Source organism: Accipiter gentilis, chromosome 7 (genome assembly GCF_929443795.1).
Source record: "Accipiter gentilis chromosome 7, bAccGen1.1, whole genome shotgun sequence".
Classification (NCBI taxonomy): Eukaryota; Metazoa; Chordata; class Aves; order Accipitriformes; family Accipitridae; genus Astur; species Astur gentilis.
In genome coordinates this window covers 29,789,216-29,807,693 of record NC_064886.1, presented here as the reverse complement: position 1 = coordinate 29,807,693, position 18,478 = coordinate 29,789,216, and the positions used below count along the sequence as shown (strand labels likewise).

The 18,478-nt window shown below is 40.7% G+C and overlaps 1 protein-coding gene across 1 annotated transcript; it reads right to left on the bottom strand.

Annotated features, from left to right (window-relative positions):
• Positions 1 to 1,519: 1,519 nt before the first annotated feature.
• Positions 1,520 to 13,139, bottom strand: DNAJA2 (DnaJ heat shock protein family (Hsp40) member A2). The gene is made up of 9 exons (XM_049805257.1): positions 12,954 to 13,139; positions 9,932 to 9,991; positions 8,793 to 9,016; positions 7,295 to 7,375; positions 6,843 to 6,976; positions 4,945 to 5,141; positions 3,098 to 3,242; positions 2,809 to 2,936; positions 1,520 to 2,291 (listed from the first exon to the last, which is right to left on the bottom strand). The coding sequence occupies exons 1-9, from the start codon at positions 13,029 to 13,031 to the stop codon at positions 2,103 to 2,105; spliced, it is 1,236 nt and encodes a 411-aa protein (XP_049661214.1). The 5' UTR covers positions 13,032 to 13,139; the 3' UTR covers positions 1,520 to 2,102.
• Positions 13,140 to 18,478: the final 5,339 nt, after the last annotated feature.

Sequence of the window (18,478 nt, the reverse complement as noted above, 5' to 3'; positions counted from 1 at the left end):
ATTGTGAATTTATGTGACATTTTTCTACACTACAACTTTAAGGGATACCCTCGCAGTAGAGCAGGAGATATGTATAAGGGCAACTGTGACAATGTCACCACTTATTGAAACCTGCTGCTATCAAGAACCTAAATCAATGCAGTCTCAGGACTGAAACAGAACTAGACTAACTCACACTATGTACAGTAATCAACTCCCCCCCCCCCACCCCTTCACTTCAGCATGCTATCCAAAAAGTTACAACAAATGCCCTCCTCTATCCCCCTGATAAAAGCAATTTGAAAGTAAAGGGATAAAAAGTTTAGAGTACATACTCCATTTTCCAAGGAGGTAAATCCTAAAGCTACTACTTAAAAGCAGAAGACAGGTGTTTCAATTGTTTAAGCATTACAGGTTAAGATGACTGACTTCTTGGAGAACTGAATCAGGAGAAAAGATCAGTATGTAACCATGGCTTCATGAAAAGCAACTTGAAATTTTAATAAATGAAAAGAAAGATTCTCTAGATGAGAATGCCACAGCATAAGAAGTCAAAACTGAAATACAGGTCAAACAGTATTTATTCTTGCTTCAGTTTTAGAGTCTGTAGCAAGGATGTTCAGCAACACTCAAATGCCAATGCCTACCCAAGCACATGGAAACCCTGGGAGTTTGTCCCTCCAACCTCATTGGTAAATTGTCAACAACTATCTGAGCAGTAATTGAACAAAATTCAGATTTGTAAAGAAAAGTAGAGGCATCTTTCAACTTCCTCTCTTCAACAGGGGCAGAAACCTCACTGTAAAGCAGCAGCTTACCAACCAAAGTTCATGCACACCTCCTAAATGTACAAAACACTTAGGTAACTAACAGTACCTGATAATTATTTAAGGTCATATTTTTGCTTTGTTGTGGTATTTTTACCAATTAAAAGCATATAAAAAGGAACAGAACTGAAGCTGGGGAACTTAAATGTCTTAATAGTTAAAACACAAAAGTGCAAACTAAGGAAAAGTAAGAAAACCATCTACATTTAGTATGTTTCCAGGTCAAAAATTTTTGTCAAGTACAATACTAATCTCAGTCTCTTTACAAACTGTGTTAATGCAACCACAAGTTGCCAGGCATAATGTTCATTTTTACAAAGTTTTTTTTTTTTTAAACTGGAAACAGATCTCTAGGAAGTCAGACTGAATCAGACTTTGAATTGGATTCAAAGCCTAAGAGAAAGACACCATTACTTTGGGATTTAATCATCTTCATTTAAAAGGTTTTGTTATCTTCTGATTGAGCTCACATATCCTTGTTTTTCTTCATACAAAGGGGCCATGGCTGCAGCCTTCCCTGTGCCCATTTAGTCACATCTCATTTCAAGAAAAGACCATTCTATGTGGCACACAATTGTTACCTAACTGCAACCTAGTCTTAAAGCAGCTTCAGCCTCTCTGCATTTATAAAATGTCTACCATCTACATAGTCTCTTCATACACAGAATAGATAAAGCCACTGGAGAAGTAAGAGTTACAAGGCAAAAAAGAAATATATTATACACCAACTGCTTTTATTTAATTTCAGAAACCGTTCACAAGATGGTAGAAAAAACTTACAACCACTTCTAATTTAGTCTTCCATTGTTCCCAGTCAGCTCTAAACCCATTATGTGCAAAGCCCATTTACCATGCATCTAGATGATAGATACAGGCTATGAAATTCTTTATTCTACTTGTAGCAGCTTATGCAGGTGCAGCCAAATACCAAGCCTCAGGACAAATTGTACACAAACTTTACAATGTAGAATTTGAATTTAAAATATGAAACTTAAAATCTACACAAAACTGGTAAAAATCAAGCACAGATACGAGGACAAACTTAAAACCCATGTGAAAAGGAGTCTCGTCTTCCTTTCAAGTGCTTTATTCTGCTACACAGTCAAAATGAAGATGTAAGCTTGTGGTTAGTTTAAATTACACTCTGTAGATACTATAGACCAATTTAAAAGTTACACATACAGCAATAGATGTCCATTGGTTCATCTGGATTACTTATACAATCCAGCTGGATTGTTGAAAACAAGTCAGGCAAAATTTGAAAGAAAATCCTTGTGCAACTTTTTAGACAAACGTTTACTGATGGGCACACTGTACCCCAGGTCCATGATGGCTGCTTTCTTCATCAGAACTATCGTTATAAGCTTCACGTCTCTGGCCACCGCCTGAACCACGAGTGGTATCAAATTCCTGAAGATCTACCTCTTCTGCATCACCAATTACATTAGGAAATTCTGGTCTAGCTGGCAGAAGATCTTCAAGTTCCTGCCCCAAAAAAAGAACTGTATTCAGTACTGCATCTACAAGTGCTAAATAAAGTGACCAGTTTCCCACAACTTCAAGACTCCCTCTCAGAGCAGGTTTGGTTTACAAGTCCAAGCTGCTGTAAACCCTGAAGCGCATACCCGTTTAGAAGTATCCAAAGCATTTGTATCAACTGGATGACACCACTTAAAGAAAACCAAATAGCTCCATGTATCATCAACCAAAAGTGCAATCAGTAAGTACAGTTGCACTCGGAAAGCTTATCACACAGCAACAGGAAGACTCTTCCTCCTGCCCTCATCTGCCCAACATCTGCACAGCTCTTAAATACAGGTTCTGTAAATTCATATTCCAATGAGTATTTTCAAATGACACGTTGCCATAAACAATGTTAAAAAGAACAATTGTACTTGCATCTAACTTTAAGCACTGAAAGCAAGCATATGAGGTACAACACACACACTGTGCACACACTGTCAAATAAGACCACCATGCTTGTGCTTGAAAAACTACTTACTGAAAGCTTTTCTGGGCTAATCCAGTTATTTTCAGGAAACTGAACGTCAAATTTAATGTAAAGATCCCCCTTCTCAAAAGGATTACGATACTGTGGCATTCCTTCACCTCTGACTACACGAACACAACCTGTAATTCAGAGAAGTAAGCTGGAGAGTGCTACTTCAGAACAAATCTTTCTCTATGCAATTGTCTTTAATTTCTCTAGCCTAGGTTCAGTTAACAGGACAACAAGAATAGGATTAAGTGTTAAAGAATGTCAAAAGAAGTCTTTATCAGGTCAAGTTTACCTGGTTCAATTACTTTTCCAGGAGGATATTTAACCACAATTTGACGTCCATCAAGGTGCTTAAATGTGAACTGAAATCCACACAGTGCTTCAACTAGTCCAATCTTGTGCGTCATATGCAAGTCATTTCCATCCCGCTGGAAGACCTAAAAAACAAAAACAGGAGGTATCTTTTCTAGTCCTATAATTGTATCTCCACACAACTTGTTATTTAGACTTTATTATTTATTCTTAAAATTCAATGTCAGAGCAACAGCCTTTGTACAAAGTTAATTCTGTTAATTCGAATAGCTTAACATGCTTGGAAAGTTTGTGCCTGATGGAAGTGTCATCTAAGATAAGGCAAACCATACTATATACTATGATGTAAGGTTCAAATTAAACAAGGCGGCCTGTATAGCAGCAGTGCTCTCTTATCCCCAAGATCTTCTACACAAGCAACCTATGAACAAAACTTAGGACAGTTTGACACTACTTCCCCTGCACCAGAGTACAAAAACCACATCTTTGTTTCTCAACATTTAACTAGTCATTATGCATATCTGCTTCAGCTAACTTTATATACAGCAGGGCTTTGATCAATTAGTCCACAGCAGTCCTAAGTGATCTTTAAGCTGTATCACTCACAATTCTTCATCAGAGTAAACGTAAGCTTTAGCCACTGGCAGAACTACAACTCCCACCTCAAGGGAAATTTTAAGAACTTAAAATCTTCACTAAAAGTCAGTCTAGTTTTACTCAGTAGGACGCAAGGTACAGTAATTTTCAGAATTGTTAATACTGTAAAAATAGATGTAGTTTGTTAGAAGACTAAGACAGAAGTGGCATCCACCGTCTGGAATCTGATGCCATCATGCACATCTGACTGTTCTGTATGCTTACAGACTCTTTCTCCCTTATCATAGTCAAAAATCAACTGTGATGCTATGTTTCAACCAATATTACAGAAGAAAGAGAGGAACATGTAGAGCTATGCAAAACTGATTGACAAATTAGCAGTCCTTGACACAGCTTTGAAAAGCTTACGAAGTACCTAAGTTTCAGATAACCAACATTATGTCCTTAATATGTGACTGGAATTGAAATTTGTACCAAATGCTATTCTTTATGTCACAACAGAACTTCCCCCCCCACCACGATTCCATTCAACATTTTTTCCAGAGTATAACACACAAACTATTTCTTCTTTCATCATAGTAATACCTGGCCTTTCTAAACAAAAGCATTCAAAAAAAGCAGCAGTCACCTCAACTCTGGCGTAAGGGAGTTTTAACACAGAAAAAGATAAATTACAATATTTAATGCAAAATTGGAATGTATATACTCCAGAATACAGTAGGCATAAGCCTTAACATGTGTCTTAGTTTTGTTAAATGAATCAGTAACATCAGCATTCTGTGTTATATTTCCACAACCACAGTAGCAGAGATAGAAAGCACTATCTGGGGATTTTAATAGGAGTTCCCTGCCATGTTGCAAGACATTGGTAAAAAAGCAACACCTAGCATTTTGTTAGTGTCACAAGCAAAGCAGATTGAAGTTAACATCCTGAATGGCTCTTCACTGCATCCACTATATCCAAGTTAGCTTGACCTTCCCTGAAAAAGCTAACTTTTATTAGCATTAGGAAACACCAGAATCTGCATGTCCTCTGGCTACAGACTTGCAAAGTTTTTTCTGGCTCACCGTGAAAGCCATGTTACTTGCTATAAATCTATTAAAAGCTATTTACCATATCTCCCAGAGCTGCAGCTATACGAATTACTTTAAAATGAACAGCCATCTATATCACTTAAATATGAAAGACTAGCATAAAAGGCATTTAAAATATAAACTCAAAAGCATTACCTCATTCTCCTTTTCTTGGAGTAAGAGGACAATATCTCCTGGTTCAACACCTGGAGCCTGATCTGCTTCTCCACTGAATGTAATTCTTTGCCCATGTTTCATGCCTTTGTCTACATGGACTTCAAGTATTTTTACTTCTTTGATCACCTTCTTGCCTTCACATTTTTTACAGCGGTCTTTTTCATTAATTACTTCACCTAAAGAAAGACAAATTTTGAGTTCAGAGATTTCCTCATAATTGCATCAGATTCTGAAGAAAAACTATTTTAAAAGTAAGCTGAAGAATACATGCAACACAACTAGTGATTTAGATAGTGCTTTACGAATTCCTCACAAGAGAAAAGGCTTAATTTACCCTAGCTAGAAGAGGAGGAAGACAAAAAAAAAGGGGGGGGGGGGGGGCAAGGCAGGGAATGCAAAAGTACACATAACCCTCCAAGCCGTCTTATCAAGGATTTTCAAGAGTGCTTTAGAGAAAGGCAAAACAAGACTTTGTCTATAGCTTCTACCATTCCTTAAGTCTTGTCTCCTGTATCCTTACCACTCGACTTACTACTCAAAAAAAAAAAAGCCTTCTCCATTCCTTGTTATGCTGGAGGATGAAAGCTGTAAGAGAAAGGATGAAGCTAAAACCAAACTGAAGCATCTCCCCTCCTTTAAAAGTCAGAATACAATTTTCAAACTATTTCAGTGAATTTAGGAAGCTTAGTTCCACTTCTGTTAACAACAGTGAAAAAAGGATTACTGGGTTCTGTTCATTGACAGCCACATTTTACAATATACCACCACAACAAAGTATTATGTAAATAAAGCCAGTAGAACTAGAGAGTCTTGCATAGAAAATGGGGGGAAAGATAGCTGGTCAAATGACAGTTTCAAGCAAGAGCAATATATAGGTTTTCCCACGGAAAGGATCTAACTTTTTCTGACACATAAGGGATTTCACTTTTATACTCTTAAACTGAATAGTTTTTCCACATTGTCCATCACCTCTAGCAAGGATGAACTGAAGGATGACTATCTAAACCAGCTTAAATTCTCTGTTCCACTTAATCTTTATTTTTCAAGTAAGCTATTGTCTTTGTACAGGCTAACCAAAACATTAGGCCACATGAACTGTACAATTTCAGTACTTATTTCCAATACTGCTCTAAGTGCCACAAGCAGATGCACTTGGCTTAAGACATTAAACTTGCCAGCTTAAACGACCTTTCTGTGAAACAAAGTATAACATTATGACGCAGTTGAAACTACTGAATAGGTAAGGTAGGTATGTAAACTGTGAAAACAATATATTCAAAGACAACATCATTTATGAAATGTTTTGACTAGTCACAAAATACAACTCTCTAATTCACAAGTATCAAGAAGAATAAAAACATCCACAAGGTGATGTTACTACTCTGGAAACTGCAAAAGATCTAAAAAGGAATCACATGAAGTGCAGATCTTGTGCTGAACTTGTTCCCCCAAACACAACCAATTGAGCAAAACGTATCTTCTTAATTTGAAGTAGTTAAAAATGGAAACCTAAAGTTGGATTTTAACCTAAACCTGTCCTTGGACACATTAGGAGACTGCAAAAAAGACAGAAAGCTCCTAAAGTAAAAACCAAGATTTTGTTATTTTAACACAAGAGTAATAGCAATAAGTAATATTCACATCTAAGTGTTTTTAAAAACAATCAATCCCTAACTGCTCAAGCTTCCAGGCTGCTTTTCAGTACATCAAACACTGTAAATCTTGCTGGTCCAAGTAAAATGATTTCTCCATCTTGACAGCAGATTGAGACCTGACTAGGTGGGAGCAAAACTGTCCTGGATAAGTTCCTCCTGAGATTTAACCAGGAGGTTGAATCCAACTAAATGCATTTAGTAACACAGAATAGCTTGGCCTACCTTCTCCGTTGCAGTCAGAGCATACGGACTGCATCTGCTGAACCATTCCAGGAGCCAGCTGTCTGATCATGATACGTACACCTCTACCCCGGCAAGCATTGCATTTCTGAACAGCTCCAGCCTTCCCTCCCTGCCTAGAATAGCAAGCACCAGTTGCATGAAAAGTAAGTTTTTCAGAAACATACAACAAAAAAAAACCCCTACATCAGTAGGTTAACATTCCTAATCGCACTGCCAATTATAGTTAGGTTCTTTCCTCTCCCTTTCCCCGCCCAAACGAACCCCTTGAATAGTTCAGTTCCATCAACAGTATCACTCAAGTTCAACAATTTTCTAGTCTGAAAGCAGGCTCCAGTAAGTCAAATACTGATAAAGATCTGACATAAGAGATGCTTCATTACAGTATATGCCAACAAAGCAACCAGAGAACTCAAAAATATAAGCAAACTTACCCATTACATGCACTACAAAGGACATTCTTGCTAAGTTGTAGTTTAGTTGTCTTTCCATTATACAGATCTTCTAAAGAGACTCTACAAAACAAAGCATTTCTCCTGGGTTATCATTTAACAACTTTCACCATGTAATTAAAATACTTGCCTAGGACAAATTAAACAGATCTTCACAAAAAGACTAAATCTGCTATAAAAGTAAGATTTTAAAGCACCATTTTTGCTTTCACAAGGAGTCATTAAAAACTATTCCATACATATGAATATACATGTGTAATATTGAACATAGTTTCAGAGAAAAGCTACAATTTAGTCAGAAAAAAACAGATAGGATTGCTTGTGTTTCTCAACAGGAGACAGGAAACAAGCTGATCTAGCATTTTAGGTTTTATTTTACAGTCATAGTGGATTTGGGTTTTTTTGTTCTACCAGGCAGGTGAGAAACAAACCTCTCCAGACTGTCCTGACAATGTATAGCATGCATATGTAAGAATACATACAGAATACTTACTACTGTATTGGGCTTTCCACATGAGATAGTTTAGTGGGGAGGGGTTAGCATGTCCCCAAGGCCACTTAATGATTTAGATTTATTCGTGTTTCAATTTTTTTTAGAAGCTCTTGAATACACTATCAAACTCCAATAACCTTCATCTATTGATAAAAGTTTATGAACACATTTAGTCTTTCTCCTAAAAGGGTTTGTTAGTGGATAGAAATTTCAACTCAGTGTATTCAGAAAAGGTTGCCTGGCATCAGTGTTTACAAATAACAACAAAACCAAAGCTAATTAATAACATAGCATGCAGCACTAGCTACTAAACTAAGCAAGCACATAAAAGTAAATAGACTTTACTAAGCACAGTTTGCCAACCACAGGAAAGATACAGCTTAACTTAAGAACTTAGAAAGGACCTGCTCAGCAGGTACAAAGCCAGTCATTACTGCAAGCAGATATCTACAAAACACAATTAGATGTGATATTCAAGCATGCCTTTAAAAAAAAAAACACAAACCAAAAAAACCCCCAAAACTAAAACCAAACCCACCACACACACTTTTCCATTAATTATGCAGTTCAACTAGTTCCAGTTGGTATTGCCCTATGAATGCAAGTCAACTTAAGTCTTTCCAGAGCCTTAGTACCTCTGCTTCCCTAAGCATCCTGCTAATGAGTAATACTCAGTTGTTGAATGTTTTTTCAGATTAGAACTTCCAAACATAATTAAGGAGCAAAACCAAGGAAAGTAATGCTAACAAAGTATATACAGGCTAATAACCAGGCAAAGCAAAGTATGAGATAGTACGTAAGATTAACCAATCATGAAAAGTAACTCGAGATGACTGCCTTCTGGGCTACACATGACACACAGGTCTGAAAAGCAGGTGCAGACCACAGAGTATCTCAACCGAGCAGCATATTACAAACATAAACTATAAGAGTCAAGTACTGATCAGGAAAGCCTGAAAGTACAAATCGCAGTATCAAGATACTCACTTGAGTGGATGCATCATATCTTCTCCTCTTCTTCTACCATTACGACTTCTACTCTGACCACCCATGAAATTGAACAATCCACCACCAAAGATATGGGAGAAAATATCGTCCATTCCACTGCTTCCACCGCTACCTTCTCGAAGACCCTGTTCTCCATATCTATCATATAACTCACGTTTCTCTGGATTTGACAATACTTCATAGGCAAAGCTTATTTCTTTGAACTAGAAGAGGAACAGAGTCAAAACAGTGCATGATAATTTATAACTTCAAGGGAGCATTTTACTACTGTTTCTTGCCCAGCATGAACACCCAATTAAGAAGGTACACAACAGAACAGTTTTCTACCCTCATTCTAGTATGCAAGACTTAAAAGTCAGACTTGGGCTTAGCTGTGTTACCCTTTATCATAAAATATGACGTTTATTGCAAAACTTAATTGACTTTGTTCTTTACTGTGCCTAGCCTAAGACAGTTTTCTTAAAAACAAAAAACCAACCAAAGAAGAAAACCCCAGTTACATACTAATAGCAAAGACTTCAAGATATGTTAGGCACTTAAAATACGCTAACAATTGAGCAACTTACCAAAATGCATATTAAGGTGTTTGTCCTCAAAACAAATTAATACTTTTTCATAGTCATCTGTGCTCACCTCTAAGCAACCATTAGAACTTTAGTTCTGTTACAGACAATCAGCTGAGTCAACTTAATTGACATTTTTTAATTGTTATTAGCATAATAAATCTAATACAACATTCCCATGTATGTAATTTGTTTTATGCTGCAGCACTTTCAAGAACCTCCACACATATTTTTCCATGTTGGAAAAACTTGGAAAACTGACTTTTTCAAATACCTATGTAGATGCCAATGCCAGCTGACACCATCTCGACAGATGAAGAGAGGTGGTTTTTCCCTTAGCATTACCTTCTCAACCAATTTGACTCAGTCAGCTGCTGCATTTTTTCCACAAGGTACGCTGGTAGATTTTGAGATCAGGAAGAAATAGACAAGACAGGGTTCCCTCTCACAGTTATTATTTTTTAACAACAGCAATCCCGCAACACCTGTATTTGGTCTCTTAGATGCTACTGTAATAGTAAACTTCAGCAGTTAAAAAAAAAAAAAAAGTCTTACTTTGTCCCCTGCATTTGGATTCTTATCAGGATGGTATTCCTTGGCCAGCTTTCGGTATGCCTAGTTGAAAGAGGTACAAACTTAGTTTCAATTTTGATTCATCAGTTCTTTTCTGAGAAACTCAAGTAGTATCTCCAGAAAGAACAAAAACCCTAATAAAGCAAAGTGAGAAAATGAGTGTTTTCAAATCACTCATACATTGAAATGGTACATAAAAAATTTTGACATTGCTATATGCATAAATTAAATACACTTGGATTTAAACATAACTACAGCACACAATAGCTAGAACTAGTTTTCCTGCTTGTCTTAATTAATTTACAGGAAGAATCACACTGGACTTTCATTAAAATTACTTACTCTACAGAAACCACTCAAAACCTACAATATGACAATTTTAAGTTTCAACCCGTTGTCTTTCACCTATCACAGCAATACATTAACAACAAAATGGCTGCCTCAGCTTCTCATTCAACCCTATTAGTCAACCCTCACAATAATCACTTTATTCTTCCTTACCTACCAATAATGGAAGATTTCATCTCACTTTGAACTAAGTAACATGAGTTACATGCGCAGAAATGTACAGATGATTGCTTTTATTTAACTTCATTGTTCTAAAACAGTAGGAAGAATGAGTACAGCCAAATCTCCAGATGAGATTTTTCAAAAAGTGGGGGTTTTTTTGACCAGTACTTTGACTCTCAGGACCATTACTTTTTCTACAGCAGTATTTCATCTGTTTTGCTTATACTTTAGAGGATCAAAGCAAATAAGAGGACAGGCAGAGACTTTTCCTACAATTTGAGTTTTTGACAGTAAAGACCTCAGCTCTTCCCCCACTCCACCTCAACACCCCCCAGTAACAATCAGGGGACAGATGTTAATAAATTACATGGTATACAGTCTTTTATTTTGTTTAATTATACACATTAAAAAAGCTACAGCAATGCAACCGCAAACAACTGCAACACTGGTTCTTAAGAGTGCATTTTTCAAAAGCTCTATTTCTGTAGAACTGAGCATCTAAATTAGCTCTTTAGAACTACATTAAGAGAGCTTTACACACAAAGCTTTACAGAGATCACAACTTTCCATTTTGTACTGGAACAAGTAAGATTCCTTTTTTGTATCTGCACAGTTAGTTCTCTTTACTGATTATCTTGAAATACTCCATATTTCTGCATGCAATCAAAAAATAAAGTTTTATAAGGAACTAATGAAACAAAAATAGTGCATTGATATTACAAGCCAAATATTCTAAGCCACAGTAAGCGCAGAGAACAAAAATCATAGGTCTTATAGAACAAATTACCCATCAGTAACAAAGGATAATCTTCCACAAACCTACATATGGAACAAAAAAAGGATTTTCCCCACATATTTTAAGGAGTCTAACCAACAAACAAAAAAAAACCCCTACAAAACAGAACACTAAACTGAAAACCTACATAACATTATCTAATCAGGAAAAAAGGAGCTTGCATGGCGGTCTTTAAAAAGAGAGAGCGCTCACATCCTTGCCGATAACAGCATTCCAGTTTAGAGCGATTCTTCAGACCACCCATGGCCCAAAAGGAAGCTACCACTATTTATTTAATCAGAAACAGATCCAGAATCAAGGTCTGCACTAACACCATATTATAACTTGAATAAAAGATAATTTAACTAATCAGTGTTAAAGCCTGTTCTCTCAAGCCCTTTTGACTAAGCTGTTACCTATTTATTTTCACTTTCCTATACTGTTATATATAGGTTAAAATATCAGATTAATAAAGCATCCATGTGACCTCTCATTGACAATAAGATATAGATGAACTTCTTGCCATTGCAGGCAGTTGGAAACTTTACACTCCATAAGTCTAATCCATAGCAATTAATATTGAGCAGTGCAAGTTATCCAAGTGGAAAACCGCTATCAGTTTCTCATTCTTACAGAACACGGATACCTTTAGGAGAATTTAGTAAAAAAAAAAAGATATGAAATATATATATGCTACTCGATTGTGTTCGGTATACAGCAGTATCTTCTCACCGCACGCCTTCCACCTCTTAACACTATTTCAACACTGCAGTTGCCCATCCCTGCACAAATTAGGCTACCACATGCATGATGGGTAAGGCAGAGTTGTTAATACCAGCACCACCCATCAGCGGAAGCAGGTCACTGCTAGTCAACTGTCTGGTTAATTATCCTCCCTCACGTGTAAATTTTAGAAAACAGTGGTGTATATGCTACAGAACGAACCGGACGCGGTGAATCGTTACACTGACGACCTGGCTCCAAGTTTTCACCTCGCTTCTTTGTTTACGTTACCTTGCGGCTTTCGGCCGGTCAGGAATCGCGTATAGGAGCAAAACGAAACCTTACTAAGGCCTACACGTGGGGCAGACAATGGCTCCAGCGAGGATCCACCGGTCGGTCCTTCACGAGGCTTTTCGCACCCCGTGAGCCTTCCGCCAGCTGCCAACGCCGCTCTGCCGCGCGGGAGGGACGCGGCGCCGCGGGGGCGAGGCGAGCGAGAGTCCCGCCGGCGGCCGCAGCCGACGCGGGACCCGGCGGCGCCGGGACGGGGACGCGGGGCGCACGGCCGGGCCCCGCTGCTTCCTCCTCCCGCCGGTCTCCCTGCCCTCCCCTCCTCTCCCATCCCTCCTCCGGGGCCCGCCCGCGGCCTACCCCGCTCCGTCGGCGCCCGCCCGCGAGCCGGGCCCCGGCGGCTCCGCGGCGCGGCCTACCGAGGCGGCACCGGGCGCCTTCCTTCACCCGGCGCCGCACCCTTCCCCCCCCCCCCCCTCCGCGGGCCTCAGCCGCGCGAGCCGCCGCCGCCGCCTTCAGGCCACGCTCCCCGCGCCCGCGGCCTCCCCTCGGCTCCGCTCCCCCTTGCCTCCCGCCGGCCCCGGGCCCGCCTACAGCCGCCCCGCGGGGCCCTGCCCGGCGGCAAGCCCGCCCCCTCCCCCCGCGGCGCTGCCGCCCGGTCTTCCCCGGGCGCCGGCCGCCACCGCCGCCGCCCCTGCCGCGCACCTTCTTGAGCTCGTTGTCGGAGGCCCCGGGCGGCACGCCCAGGATATCGTAGAGCTTCGTGTCGGCCACGTTCGCCATGGCGGCAGCGGGCGCAGGCCGGAACGGGGCGAGGGGCGGCGAGGACGAGACCGGGAGCAGGACGAAAGCCGCCGCAACGTCACGCGCAGGCGCTCGCGTCACCACGCCGCGACGCGGGAGGAGCCCGCCCGCCCCCTCGCCTTTCGGCGGCGCGGCCCCGCCCCCTCGGCCCACTTCGGGCGCCTGACCCAGTTCCGGCACGGCGCGGCAGGGGGCGCTCGCGTCGGGGGGCTCGCGCCGCCGGGCTCGCGCCGCCGCCGCCGCCGCCACCGCCCGCAACGGTAGCGCCCGGGTGGCGGGAAGAAGGCGTGAGGGAAGGGACGGGGGGTGCGCGGGTGCTGAGGCGGCGGGCGGGCCTGACAGCACCGAACGGGGAGGAGGCGGCTCCCGTCCTGACGTTTGAACCGGCAGAGAGGAGCGTTGCACATGGAAACGGCATCTTCGCCTTTCCCCCCTGTCATTTCGAAGCCTGAAATTCCAGTGCCCGTGAGCGTGGTCCCCCGCAGCCCTCCTCCTCCTGGCTCCCCCAAGTACGGCACTGAGGTTTGTGGGGCAAGGGGCACCCGTGCACCAACCTGCTGCCTCACTCAAGCACCAGCGGAGGCATTGCTAAGGCTTCCGTAGCTATAAATAGCATCGGTACCCATCTGCTCCATTTTTGCATTTTGTTCCACTTCTGGGATCTTAAAAAAAGAGCACCAGTTCCTTTGCTAGGCCTAAAGCGACTGACAGGAGCAAAGTGTACTCGAGTGGTGCAGGGGCCCCCGAGGCCCTTGGCTAAGCACTGCTTTCAGCAGGCAAATAAAAAGGCCGGTTGTGTTTAAGGAGAGGTTTGTCTCAAAAGCCTGGCCAGGAGAGCAGCTACTGAGCATATTTCCTCAGGTGTGGCCTTTTGGCCCTTAGCCCCTCATTAAGCAGGGGCTGCCCTAGGGCTCTAAAACCTGTGGAAGGTGCCTGGCCCAGGAAGACAGGATGGGGCCTTTGCAAGGGGAGGAAGCCAACAATAGCTTAGTGGTCTCTCTATGGGCAAGTGTCAGAGGAGGTGCTCCCTGAGGAAGAGGTGAGCCAGGCTCAGCCCTGAGGAGCGTCTGCTGGGACTGGATTAGTTGACCTGGCATGTGAGAGAGCAGAAAAGGCCCTTTGAAGCGATTCAGGGATTTGTGGAGTAGAAATCTGAATGGGCCCCTTACCTGAGGAGAGCTGAACTGAGTGCTCAAAGGCTTTTTCCTTCACTGTCTGTAGGGGGGTTCTTCATCTTTAGTTCCTTGACGCAGCTTGTGGTTGGAATGGCTGTAGAGGGAAATGCAGTCTGCTGGTGGTTTCTCTGCTCCTTCTTAGGCTGGTGTTTATGGGGCCCTAAATTCCATTGTTGTGTTTATTCAGTCTGGCATAATCTGATTCAGTAGATGATGGTAATATCTGCCTCTGGTGTTGTAGGTGTGGCAGCAGTCAAGACCTTCAAAGGAAAATGGAGACTAGTTTTGGAGGGAGAAATACAGTGGCAGGGCAGAGAAGAGCTACTGGAAAGGTAGTCCCATGGACTGTAATTATTATTCTGGTTCAGAGATGTGCAGAAAGAAAAAGAAAAAAAGCCTCATAAGGAGAGGTATGTTGCTTTGGTATTTTTGTAGGCTGGGTGTACAGCCTTTGGTAATCACATGCTTTAACGTATGTAGCTGAAACCAATAAGGCTTCGCAATGTGTCTTACCTGCATTTTGCACTGCCTGGCTTAATCTTTTATTTTGGCAAGGCTGAATTCAGCTGCTCTAAGAGCAGTTTGGCATGCATACCTGGCTTGACTATTTTGGATTGTACTCACTTACAGATTGATATGTTTCTAGAGAAGGGGTTTTGGGTTTGGTTTTGGTTTTGACATACAGGATTTTCTTTTTAGTGGGCAGTCGGCTAGGAAGAAAAGTTAGGAGTGTGTGGAGGAGCACTTCTTTGCCCTACAAGCCAGACTTAAAATTTCAGGAGTTAAGCAGAATCATCAGGACTGATATAAGCAGTATTTGAAATACCATAGGATAGCATTTATATGTATTGTTGCATTTAAAAAAAAAAAAATTAAAAAAAAAAATCTAAAGACCTGACAAAGTGAGCTAGCCCAAACCAGTGGGGTGCCATTCATATCTATGCCTGTAGGGATGAAGTTCAGCAACAGTATGATTCAGCCCAGACTTACCTGTCCTGTGAGCTTAGTGGCTTGTTTGCAAGTCAAGCCGGAGTGTGAGCCAGCAGATTGATGGATACTAAGAATGGTAGGTGAACTTGGTGTATCAGCTTGAACCCAAGCTAAGGAGGCAGTTTTGAAGCAGTGTTTGTATACTTTCTTCTCCCTTGCCAAAATATCCTTGTTACTACAGGCCTGTTTTATGTCTTACACAACCAAACCATGCAATAAATAATAAGAAAACTCCTCTGGGATGAAACTACGTTTTATTTTCAAGTGATGCTAAAGAATCACAAGCTTGAATGATTACCACTTTATTAAATTAAAATGCAGATAAATTGCAAGGTAGAGTTTCCTCTTCCTGCATACCAATTTTTAACATCAACTTGTGAGTTGTATTGACAGAACGTTAGGCACGCAGCTGAAATGTTGTCTTCCACTTTTTTTTGTTAACACTTGCACATTGTCGTTGTTTTCTTTGTACGTCTCTTTCAATTTTTTTAGTTGTCTTCCTCCTCTTACAGATAAGAGCTTTTTCATTTAGTTTCTAATGTTACTATTGTCACACAATGTGATGAAAAATAGTTCTGATATGAAGTTTTCTTTGTTTTTAAATAGACTGCACAACTCTCAGCAGTTTGAGGTCTTGCTTTGGCCTTACACAGGCACTAAAAGGGATCATTCAAATTCAGTTCTCGTTTCAGGCCTTTTTTGCTTTCTTTATATAAAACAAATTGAATTTCTTTTTTAAGATGAAGCATTTTACATGCTTCCTTAGAAATCAAATAAACATTGATTATGTTTATCACTGGACAATCAGAAAGAGATCAGTTTCATGTTACTGCAGAAGAAAAATAAACCCCCTTCAAGTTTATTTAACAAGTTATTTTATGTGCTTAACATGGTCTTAACATGAAAATATGAGCAAGCATTGCTGACTCCTGCTTATATCTAATACTATACAATGATATTTAAATTTTAAAAAGTGTTCTGTTTAAATAGTCCTGAAGAAGAATGCAGTTACATTGAGGAAAAAAAAAAAAAATTACAGGCCCTACATGGCCATTGCTTTGAACCTCTTTGATATCAACTTTTATCAGATAAGGCAGTTGGTATATTGTGCACTCTGCCTGATTTCTAGAACTCTTCAACTATGGAAAGAAAGCAAGCCATTAAAGAACAAAGAAAGAACCTGAAACTTGTAGAGAATTTTAAGACTTACTAACTGAAGAGCCTGTTAGGAAATGGGCAGCTGCCTGCACTGGCAGGTGTAGAAGGCACAACAAGCAGGACTTTTGTGCCAGCCATCTGTTCCTTTGTTGATCTGGAAGAGCACCCTGCCTGCCTCCACCCAAATTCTCCTGACTAGGGAAGCAGGCTTGAGTTTTGTGATATGGTCAGAAAAAAACATTTAGTTTATTGTCCTGCTGCAGCTGTGGTGATGAAACCCAGGGCTGCCTGACAGGTACTTACCTCTGTGCAGCACCAGTAATATGAGTTGCATACCTTATTCCTTTTGCCCTTTCCCGGCCCTCGTTTTGGCTGTCCTTACACCTCTGTTTTTCCATCCCAGTCTCCTCCCAAATAAACAAACCACCCCTAATTACTTGTTCCCAATTGGTCCCAGTTTTGTTACATCTGTACTCAGATTTGGGTTACTTAGTCTTGGCCTTACATGGTATTACTGATATGGTTACCTAGATGCTGTTGGCCTTGTATGACTTCACTCCCTGAAAGGTCCCTAGTAGTCCCTTCCAGTTATCTCTGATGTCTGGTAATTTCTCCTGTAACTCCCCCTCAAGCACCTGTGGGATCCGGCCACCCTCACAGCACTATTTGTAACTTTTGTTGCCTTCTCATAGTATTATTTGTAATTCCTAGTGATATTTTTTTATGTCATGTCCAGTAGTTTTCCACAGCTTGTTCAGTTAACTGAATTACATGCCAAAACCTCGTTAGTGGCCTGTCATTTGCCTGCAATCCTGAGCATAGCTGAATAACTGATAGAAAACCAGAATATTAAATAGTTACTTTTAACTGAGTTTTTGTTCTCTTTTTATATATAAACATTTAAATGCTATGCATTTTTTCATTACAAAATGAAAGTAGACATCAGCGAACAGGGGTACATTGGCAGGTAGTGTCATAACAAGCTCAGAAGACCGTACTGTAGAAATCTGTTAAGGGGGAGCAGAGAGGGAGATAGCTTAAGGGATTTTCTTTCTGAGTTAGCAAGAACAACAACTTAGGCGCTCCACATTTTTAAACAGATTTATCCAGGCAGTGGGGCTCTACTAGATTTTTCCTTCTGAAGGGTATGTGACAAATCTTTTTTTCTTGCAAGTGGAGTGTTTTGAGTTTGGATTTAGGTTTGGGGGTTTTTGAGTGTGGTGTTTTGTTTTTGTTACTCAGGGAAATTATTGTACTTTTTGCCTGCATACAGGCTGTTGTCAGAGATCACAGAGATGCCAACAGATCCCATGTTAGCAACATGGGCAGGGGAAAGGCGGTTCTTTAATTTCCTCCTCACTGATAGAGGTTTCTGTGGGATGAACAAATGGTGTTCAGTGTTATGTACAGACCTTTTTGAAGATTGGGAGGGGATCAGAAAAATACGCAAAGAGAATTCATCAATTTTATCTTTTCTCTTCCCAATAAACTCTTGGTCAGGTACCACCTTCTGTGAGCCAGAGTAAGATAAAGTGAAAGTTTCAACACTAGTTTGGCATACAGTTTCTGAGCTAAAGTTATGAAGTACTAAGTTAGATTATCAGGCTGAATTTGTAATGGTCTTTAGCAAGATGGAAACCCTTTTTTTTCTAAGCTTAGGTGAAAGCTCAAAAGGATTGTTATTTTATCCTATAGTAAGAGCTGGATGACTAAAGAAAAAAAAGGCGTATCTGTGTAAATAAAAACCAAAAAATTGCGTGTGTGCATATATGTATTAAAAAATTGACATTGCAAGAAGTTTCCTTCTTCATTTGAGTTGCATCTACTGGGAACCCATATCAATGATTCTCTCTAAGCATTGTACTAAGCAATGTCTTAGAATAAACTGTGTATTTGCATCTGTGCCTATGTCTTAACACTGGATAAGCATTTAACAGAGTAAAATTCCACCTCATTATTCTAAACACAACTTTTATTATTATTTAACCCTTTCATTATCTTGTGTATTTGCTTGGCTTTTCTTGTCTCTTGCTCATCGTGCTAAAACTGTGCTCTGGGGGCATTTTTATGGACTGCAGAACTTATTGCGATAGGAGCCTGATA